We start from the raw sequence: 10,396 nt of genomic DNA on the forward strand, positions 1-10,396 counted from the left end.
TGTACTAAAAGTATCAAGAGTACTTTTTATACATTTATAAAACAATTATTCATGTAATAGTTAATTAATGTAAGCAGACGTTATTGGTTCAGGTGGAACTATTTCATATAGTGTTCAGTACTTTAATTTAAAATAATACATAATATTTTATAATCTCATCATGTTTTGTACAAGCATAAATTGTAAAGACTGTACTCAAGCATCTCAAAATCATACTCAATAGCACTCTACCACAAGCAAAGGCCCTTCAGTGGAACTGTACAAAATGTACTAAAAGGTATCACAAATAAAGGATGCACTATGGATAATGCCCATCTCCCTGTTGTGAATTACTGATGTATTAACACTTAAGCAACACTTCAGCGTTGTTGATTGAAGAGAATATTAACAGCTTTATATACTTTTGGTTAGTTAAATCTGAAACTATGCATCATATCTTATAAAGTAATCATACATTTTGTATGTAAAAGGTTAGTCTGAAAAGTAACTATAGTCGTGGTAAAGTAGTAGTGAAGTAAATGTAGTGGAGGAAAAAGTACAATATTGCCCTGTGAAATGTATCGGAGAAGCAGTATGAAGGACCATAGAGTAGAAAAAAAAGAATGGAAGTAAAGTACAAGAACCACAAAAGTGTGCTCAAGTACAGTACTTTAAAGAAAGTATGTATTCACACACTACTTAATAAACATACAATTCATTCAAAGAGTCAAGACCAACTTTATTTGCCTTGTAAACAGCATAAATGAATTCAGTAGCATTGAAAACCCCTACCAAGCCATTATTTACAAACATTTCATCAATTATTACAGTCAAGGAGGAAAAACTGTAGGTAATAGGCTATGTTACGGGCATTTCATAAGGATGAGATGCTTTCAGGATGACTGATTTTTCTATTACATTTTTTGGAGATCTGGTGAGCAGTAACATTCATAATAGCTAGCTAAGGAAGTGGAAAAAAATACTCAACAATTTAAACAAACAATATCTTAATATCCAAATAAAGGGAGGGGAAGCAGCCTCTAAAAAGACTCGATGCATTCTTTAAACCAAAAGCCACCACTCCATGCTCGCTGAAAATTAGTTTTAAGACAGGTCTAACCCTCAGTATTTACATGTGTGCATTGAAGCATTACACCTCTCTGACAAATTTCAGATAAGAAGATATATAAAATGTCCATATCACTGTTTTTGAAACCAAACCTGAAAGAGAAGCATGTTTTATTTCTATCAAACACCAGAATTTAAGCACTCTAAAAAGGAAAATTAATAATAGATAAAGTATGAACGAGCCAACTGGTAACCCTTTTAGTGTTTAGTGTCGATTATTGCATAGTAAACTACACTTTGAGATTGGGGAAAGGGGGGCATGCGTCTGCTGTTTGAAGCACAGCAACAAACAACTCAGACCATACAAAAAGCATAAGAAATCTCACTTGTGCCTTATAGCCAATTTCAGCGGCGGTTAAGCAATTCAACATTCATTTGGGGGAAATACGAGGGAGGAACTATGATCAGTCACATGACACAGCTTCTCACAAAGCACGGTCTATGCAGAATAAACATTCAGGCGAGAGAGGTCAGGAAAATTGTTCAAAGTGCTTTATGGCTCGTAACATAACAAGGGATGCAGCATAATCCAATTCAAAGTATTTTTAAACAGTGGAGGTTGTGACTTTAAACACAGGTTTCTATGTCTATTTCCAAACATCTATATACAATTTAAGGTTTTAGATCCCTTGAAGACTTTTCCTAAAAATTTTGTTTCTACTTTAAGTTTTTTTTTTTTTTTTTGGGGGGGAAACCTAGTACACAGGAACATGTCGCTATAAAATGCTAAAAGTTTAGTTCCTCTTCAGTCCCTGCTACAACATGACAATATTCTAGCCTCACTTCTATGTCCTTCAACACATTCATTTATCATAACCTGCACAGAACACTTGGTAAAAAGATTCTCCAACTAAATAAGGACAAGGTTGGTGACTGTGGATTTACAGAGAAAATCCACTTTTGAACCAAGTTACAGTACAAATCGAAAAAAAAGGGGGTGCAAGAGAGAATTAAGAACCACAGAAACTTAAAGGGAGGTGACGTGGAAAATGTAATGCTTTGTCAATCAAGTTAGTGTTATATGGCCGTTATCTTCTTAGTGTTCTCACTGTTGATATAGGGCAATTATGAGCCATGCTAGGCACTTAGGGTTCTTTTGTATTGAAAGATGTGGGTTATAACAGATGTGAACAGTAGTAGACCGCAACCCAGGTTCTTCTATGTAGATTAATTCATAAAATAACTAGCTAGTTACTGCCAATAAACTGGCTTAAAGGCCTGGCTTAATTTTTCACCATCACACCAACAAAGCCCTCCTATTATAATACAGCAACTTTGCTTAGACACTATCGTTCCCTGTGGTGAGTTGGAAATGGGAATCTAAAAAGCATGGAAATGCCTCCTGTTGCCATAAATCCAAATGAAACTAAACATCTGTGCAGTGTAATAGAAAACTAATGAACATATGTCTATATTCTCCTCAATGTCAGCCCTGACGGAATACTGGGGATCTTTCCATACAGCTAAAACCTTTTTCTCCAATATGTTAATCTGTGGTTTGTTCAATTAAACGTGTAATCCCTGATTGCATTAGTCCTGGTGCCTTAAATCTATCAAGACCCTTCCTTCGTCCTGGCCTTATTAAAAACATTTCCCCAAATGGAAATATAGTATATACTGCATACATACAGCCAGGGTGGGGTGGGTATCTGTGCAAAAACTAGAAGACCAATAAAATAAGGATTACATTGCTGTTTATCTGTCCTTGGTTGTCAGTTTTTCAATCAGCTCCTGAAGTGGGACCAGCTCTTTCCTGTCAATGAGGTTGAACTCCTGAAAAAAAGGGAAAAGAAGCTAATGTTATCAGCTTATCCACCATATGCTACATTATTATTGCTAACATACAGTATAGCTCAAGTGAAAAGCACATACAGATGTCAGAGACTCTTTACCTGAACAAAAAAGATGAAGTGTTTGAATGATGTGTTGAGGTGGGCCTCCTCCTGCAGCTGCATGACAGAGTCAAAGTGCTGGTGGTAGATGTGAGCGTAGACCCTGAACAGACGCTTCAGGATGGTCTTCGCCACGGACATAAAGTTTCGCTTAAAGGGGACGCCTTGTGAACAAGAGGGTGAAAAAGAAAATGGGTCAAACATACAACAAAAGATAAAAAGGCTCCCTTTGAATTTTCCAAATGCCCAAATACTGGATATTTTATAAACCGTGCTTGGTTTCTTCAGGCACAGTTTTAATACAGAGAATGCATTGCCTCTATCTATTGACACTGTTCGCCTCAATAAGCCCCATAAGCTCAGAGCGATGAGGGCAGATGCGGCTACAGTATGTTCTCTGGATTGCAAATGTCTTCACAGGCAGGCCACAGCACGATTTAAGGGAAGTGCAAACAATCATGACTGCAACACAGAACCACCTCATGGTAACAATGTGTCAAGTGTTCGTCCGTAGGTGGAAAATTCTGATGTAGTTAACAACAGCACTGTGCTCTCCGCCTCAGATGTGTTGTGCAGTTCTATGATTCAGTGAACAGTTGGTGGAGCTGCTTCCTACAGTGTACAGAGAGCTACAGTACCTACAGTACAACCCGGCATCAATTATTTAAAAGAAGGGTGACTGACAGGACAAGAGTTCTTGATTAAAGCTACCACACAGGGCAAGACATGCACATGGCCCACACTACTAAATCCTCCTGGTACAAAATGGATACTGGTAACAAATGTAATGATTGTGGGAAAACTGAGCACATTCTGCAACACATTCTGAGCACCTTAGTCATTAGCCCTTTTTAAACAGAGAGACTACAATGTTGCTGTACAGAGGACCCGTCGTTAGGCCGGCTTTGCTTCTTTTACACGGAACCAAATAACACCGTCATAAAGCTGCCCCGGTCTATGATTTTTAGATAACATTCATGCCGGTGTTTCAAAAACAAGAGGTGTGACGTGTAACGCAACAATGTCTGCAACTATTGTGACGACTGTTTCCCTCCCTGGCGGCCCACGCTTTTTACACAAGTGGATTTGACTCTGGTACTACCGCTGCTGACAGCTCAAAGGATGGAACGACAATGCCCCACCATTCCATGTTTGTATGTTTTATACAGAATGGTGACATAACAACACCACATTCCCACCTTGAACAGTGGCATTAAAGGGGCTGCTGGCTCCTTCCATTGAGATGTACTAAGGAGAAGATGAGACATTTATTTGTGCTGGCTGCCATCCAACTCTATTAATGCTCCACCCTAGACAACGCAAGCCTCTGCTGGTTGGGACGCTGAGAACAGTGTTGGTATGTATGCAAATTCTATCCTGGTTCAAGGACCCCGCACATTGTTAACCAGAGGAAATTAAACTGGGAGGTATTTGTGAAATATTACTGAATTTGTAAATAAGAGAGCAGACGATATTTACATGTTCTTGCTTCCAGCTGATGACAACTCAGACGATCTCCCCTGACCGCTTCACCAATAATCCATCCACATAGATTTAATTCTTCCCTTACCAACTTTCCATTTTTACATCACACACCTTTAACTTTAATGCACCTACCATTTATTTAGAGTTTCAAGCTAAATTACACGGTGAACATGAAACCTCTGAGTATCAACAGTTTATCTATAAGCATAATTTACATTTTATTAGTTTTTACATCCATTCATTTTGCATAGCAGTTGAATTTCATAGACAAGATAAATGATATTTGCTTTTGTGGGTTGTAGAGCCCTTTTTCCCTAACAGACAGATGTTGGGTAAAAGGATCGACACATGTCTAATCACTGGATATTCAGCAGGTGCCTGAAAGTTGCTCTTCTTTGGAGCTGAGCACTAACAGAAACCATAGAAACACATCAAACCCACACAGAGAAAAAGACAGCTTTGAAAGGACAGAAAAAAACGGACACAAAGCGTACCGATCTTTGAAGGGAAAAGTGTCTCATCATCGAGCTGGTCTTGCACCCAGGTCATGAGGTAATCAATATACTTGGGAGCTGAGCATTTGATGGGCTTCTTGATGTTGGTTCCATCAGCCCAATGGTACTCGTACCTACAAGAAATATAGATGACAAACATTACATTTCGATAATATTCATGGTTTCCATCTAGGTCAGACAACATCAGAAACTGTACTGATAGCTCCCTGCAAATGGAATTTAACAGAGAAACAAGATCTTCGTCATACATTGCATTTAATGTCTAAGTATTCTTCTGAATTTAATTTTCACTGCCACATTTACAAATGTCTTATGCAAGTCACGAAGCACATCATTCTGATGTGAACCCTTTCTACCCTGCAGAGGCCAATCTAAATCTTATGAGCTCAGCTTTCCCTACAAGAACACAGATTCTACTGAGGCTGGCAGGAGGAGACCAGACTACTGACTGAGGCATGTAGGTGTTTAACATGATCTCGACAACAAGTCTGCAGCATTCTGAATTTAATTCCACTCTAATTGTCCAATTTCCATGCAAGTTGAGGTGAATTATTCTGTCCCACTGACAACAAGCCCTACTTTACGCCCTGCTGAGCCTTGACACGCCAGGATGAGTGAAGCAAAGTTTCTGGGTTGGGTTTATAAGACTACAAACTTGCATAACATACAACAATAAGACTTACTTAGGACCGGCAGACATGACCGGACAACTTTCCTCTGTGCAAAAATCTGTGATAGTGCCATACAGCATATTGATCTGGTTGAAGAAATCCACAGCTGAAAGAAAAAGAAATGGAGCATATTCAAATCAAGCGTATGTGAGACTAAATACCATGTGTGCCAACACAAATAGCTGGCATCAAGTTTCCCCACAGCCCTTTACCCACCCCACTCGACTGCCCAGTCCAAACTGTAGACCAGACCAGGGCACACTCCAGTTATCTGCAATAAATTGTGTTATCACTCATTCCCAGGGGCATACAGCCAACTTTGGCTTTCCATCAGTTGGAGAGATCCATTTAAAGTATTGGCAGTGCTAGTGTTCCATTTGCTAATCTCACAGAAGAAAAATACATATTGAACAGCTGAGGTGGCATATGTTCTGTGAGAGGTCCTGTTTAAGGAGACACCAGCCCCCTTTTATGTTTGATAAGGTTACTCAATAAAGCTATTTTTGTCCAAAACATTTGTATCAGGGCCACGGCTTAGTATTAAGTTTGCTTAGAGCTGAAAGCCCTAAAAGGAAGAGCACAATTATTATATTTCAAGGCAATACCCAGCCAATCTCTCTGATTAAAGAATCTTTCTCATATAAAAACATAAATAAAGGTGTGTTGTTTCTGCCATGCTGTCAACTGGTCATGTTTCATAACAGGTACCAAAGTCTTTAATGACACCATTAAAGACTTTCCTAGACATAAAGGTGTATGCAAAGAGACAAAGAGCTACAGCAACATCAAAGACGCTCAGGCGATGAATGAAATTCCAGAATAAAGTGAATACCAGTGGTGGTCTTGTGGTTATGACGCATACCAAATAATCGTCCCAGTTTGTTTTGGCCTTTGCTGTGTGTCATAACCATCTGTTCTACTGTCACAATCCATTACAAGCAAAATGCCAAAAAAAGGAATCTTAAAACACGAAGCAAACTGCTTCTCGTGAACAGAGATCATGAGGAAAGTCACATAAACTTGGTGGTGGGAGAAGCTATTCTAACTTCCCTTTATTGTGCAAGTTAAAAGAGCTCATGTAGCACTGAGTAACACTGATCCATTTCCACTAGCCTCTCATGAAACTGGAGTATAAGTATTGCAGTGTTGACACAGCAAAACCATTTCTCAGGTAGAGTTAAAATTCCTAAACTTGTTGAGTAAACTAGTAGACAAGAACCAAAGAAACCATCATCACCCTTTAATTTTCCGTTTTTTTTTTTAAGCTACTAAAAGGATTCCAAAAACCAAAACCTTTGAAGAACCATGCAATGCAGTCCATCCAGATTAACTGCAACTAATCTATCAAGAGACTCGAATGACAACATAACAGTCAAATCAAAGAAAAACTAACTGATCTGTTTCCAACCAGTGTAAAATATGGTCAAATCTAAATTTTACGCTGAACTGTAGTAAAAAGGACTTTAAATAAAACCTTAATTCAATTGCTAACATGCAGAGACACTGCACATCTAAAACCCTAAAGGCACTCTGACGCGAGTGAAAATTAAGCCTCTACTGGCCGGCCATTTGTCTCAATGTAGAGGAAAGTAAACAAGGCTCTCAGAGCACAGACAATACAGTCTATTTAACATTCACAGTGGTTTTTCCAGCATGAATGCACGTGGTCCTTAGAGGGAATGCCAAGCTCTTGATAGTTCACTCTCAACTGATTCTTGATCATTGAGTTTTCAGGAAGAGAAGTACTGAGAAGGCATCCAAATATAAAGACTCTAGCAGCAGAGTGACAGATAAGTAAAAATAAAAAGGGAGTGTGAAGGTGAAGTCCCTCTACCAGAAGTCTGAACCTAAAAGGCCGTGCAAGGAAGGAGGAATAGGGTGAAATTTGCACTTACTGTTGACTGCGACCCACTCATTTAAGTCTTCGCCCTCGGGCAACATGACTGCCATGCGCAGGTTTCCGCTTCCCAGCGTAGCCTCTGCATGTTTCAACAGCTCGTACTGGTGAGAACCCTCCGGGATATTCTTCTTGGGCTTGAACGTCTTGGATGAACGGTTTCCACTGTGAGTCACATTTCAAAGAGTGAGACAAAGAAGAGATAGACAGACATGATGACAAACCGCGAGTTCATGGCCAGTTCCTAGGTGAGGAACTTTAGCAAACAAAAAAAAAAAAAGCCTGGATCTTTTTAAAAAGCTGACAAAAAGATTGATGCTCTCGTTGACTTGATGGGTTTGGCAGACTCAGAGTGTGTGTGTGTGTGTGTGTGTGGGGGGGGGGGGGACCCAGAACAGTACGTCTCTCTGTGTGTATAGTGAGTAATGAGGCCATTTGGAGAGGTGCTGTATTCAATCCATCTCACTGCCCCATTAAACAAGAATTTTTGAGTCATCACAACATGGCAGGCCACACATGAAAACAGTCAGAGCATTAACATCTACTAAAACCAATCCACGTATATCGAACTCGACATCCTATATCACTTTGTGAAAATATGAAATTATATTTATTTTCTTAGGGCACAGAACTGCGGTTGAACCAAATACCCAGGTCTTGAAATAAAAAAAAAATGTTGCCCATGTCCCTCTCCTTCAGCTGAAATGTGCTTCTGATAGCATTAAGTCATTAGGAATCAGCTGTAACTAATCAAATGTGTCTCTGTGCCCTCGTGTCTGATGGAAACCAAGATAAACATTCAAAAAGGAGTCTTTTGTGATGGCATTTAAAGCTGTATGGTCACTTCCATACATAAAGTAGCCTGTGTAAAAAAAGTGTCAACCAATTACACCTAGTATAAGCTTTTCTAGAGTCTGAGGAGTTTTTAAATTCGTCACCTCTTCTTCCATTTACCCAACAACACTCACACCATCACCAGAGGGCGGATTTAACATCCAGCCTCTGATCTCACCCACAGATTTGGGGGTGTATTTTTATGTATCTAGCTAAATATCAACGACACATTCGTGTTAATTTGATAAACAATATATATATATATATATTGGGTTAACAACAGATTGATCGATTCTGTCATATCGAGTCTGGATTAGCCCGTGGCCACAAAGTGTTGACACCAGCAAATATCCAGGCCTGACTGTCAACCCCTCTTAGTTAACAGCTGCTCTGGGGTCGGCGCTGTGTAGGTTTAAAGTTATGAAGCGAAATACAATACCAGTTACTCGTAAGATACAAACAATACACCATCAATTCTGGTGTCGGTTCTAATAAAACATCCACAGAAAACAATGCGAGTCGGAGGAGAGTCCGGGAAGTAGTCTTATCCCGTATTATGCTACGGCTAGCCAGGTAGCTGCGTAACGATAACGCCAGTGATATTTCCCCAACATAAAGCTAAATGGCAAGCCAGAATAAGCACCCATAACAAGATTTTAACTCACAAGAGAAAGCTCATGTTTCCTCGGACCGCAGAAAACAACTCTCTTGGCAAATAAGCTAACAAGCAGACCAAAAGGGATTGTTAAAAAAAAAAAAAAACTCTCTGGGTTTCCGTCGTCCTCGGTTTTCTTCTCGGTCTTCCTGAAGTGGTCCTTGTGAGGGGAAAACAAAAAAAAAATCAAAAATAACTATCACTGTAGAAGAAATAACTACACGTTAGTGTTAAAGAAAATACACCAATCCTAGAGACAGACTGGTCCACTGGATGCTGCTCTGTACGCTGAGAGGCAGCAGCGTACTGAATGTAGTGCTAACTTCTTCAGCTGACATTCAAGGCAGATCACACGCAGATTATGTCGTGTGCTGCCACCCAGTGGAAGGACATGGTCAACGCAGCGGCTCGTACTGGAAAAGAAATCACTTACATCAAGTCACAAACATTGTTATTGTTTCTAATAAATACATAAAGTCTCTTAAATATTTGGCAAAAACCAGAAAATATTTTTTTTTTCACCACTTATTCTCCAACTTTGTATTTAGCCGGTGAGTTTGTGAAATAAAATGCAAACATAACGACGTTGTTACGTATCATTTATCATATATTATTCAATTCAATTCAATTCAAGAGGTTTATTGTCATATGCACAGTAAGAAACCCAGTGGTTTAGACCATACAATGACAATCTTACATTGCCCGACTCCCTTTACACAACAGTACAATAATAAGACAAATACACAACACAAATAGAAAAATAGAATGAAGTTAAAATCATGTTGTTGTATGTTATTATTGCAATAATGTCTATATATTGTATCTACATTGTCCTTCTGTTAGTAGGAGAACTAAAAGAAGTGAAATTTAGTAAGTGGTAAAGTAGGTCAGTTGGATATTTTTGGTCTCATTTATAATTGTTGTAGTACTTTTTTTCGCATTCTCTTAATACAACAAAGAAAGTCTTAACCAGTGTTTTTTATTTATTTTTTTATAGACTTTTTTTTGTGTAAATCTTATATAGTATAGTTATATGCATATGTAATATGTATGGAACACCACAAGCAGCCGCTAGAGGTCACTATTTACGTTTACTCCCATTAAAAACCAACCATTGACAGTATGTATGAAACCAACACAACAGTGACATCACAGGGCCTTCAGACGAGCCGTGCTGCTTTCAAGTGCTGTCGGAAATTTGAAAACACACGTAGCCTGCGTTCCAAACCTTACCCTTATCCCTCAACTTTTCTCCTCTCAGCCACACTGTCTCTGACGGTTTTAGAGCATATTTTATTAAGTTAAAAAAAAAATAAAAAAAATCCCCAGTATGCCGATTT

At 39.0% G+C, this 10,396-nt stretch overlaps 1 protein-coding gene across 1 annotated transcript; it reads right to left on the reverse strand.

The window, feature by feature from the left end:
• Nucleotides 1–697: 697 nt before the first annotated feature.
• LOC127370818 (MOB kinase activator 1B) lies at nucleotides 698–9,380 on the reverse strand. Its single transcript, XM_051413229.1, has 6 exons — nucleotides 9,067–9,380; nucleotides 7,566–7,732; nucleotides 5,683–5,776; nucleotides 4,979–5,112; nucleotides 3,000–3,163; nucleotides 698–2,880 (listed from the first exon to the last, which is right to left on the reverse strand). The coding sequence occupies exons 1-6, from the start codon at nucleotides 9,078–9,080 to the stop codon at nucleotides 2,803–2,805; spliced, it is 651 nt and encodes a 216-aa protein (XP_051269189.1). The 5' UTR covers nucleotides 9,081–9,380; the 3' UTR covers nucleotides 698–2,802.
• Nucleotides 9,381–10,396: the final 1,016 nt, after the last annotated feature.

Source organism: Dicentrarchus labrax, unplaced genomic scaffold (genome assembly GCF_905237075.1).
Source record: "Dicentrarchus labrax unplaced genomic scaffold, dlabrax2021, whole genome shotgun sequence".
Lineage (NCBI taxonomy): Eukaryota > Metazoa > Chordata > Actinopteri > Moronidae > Dicentrarchus > Dicentrarchus labrax.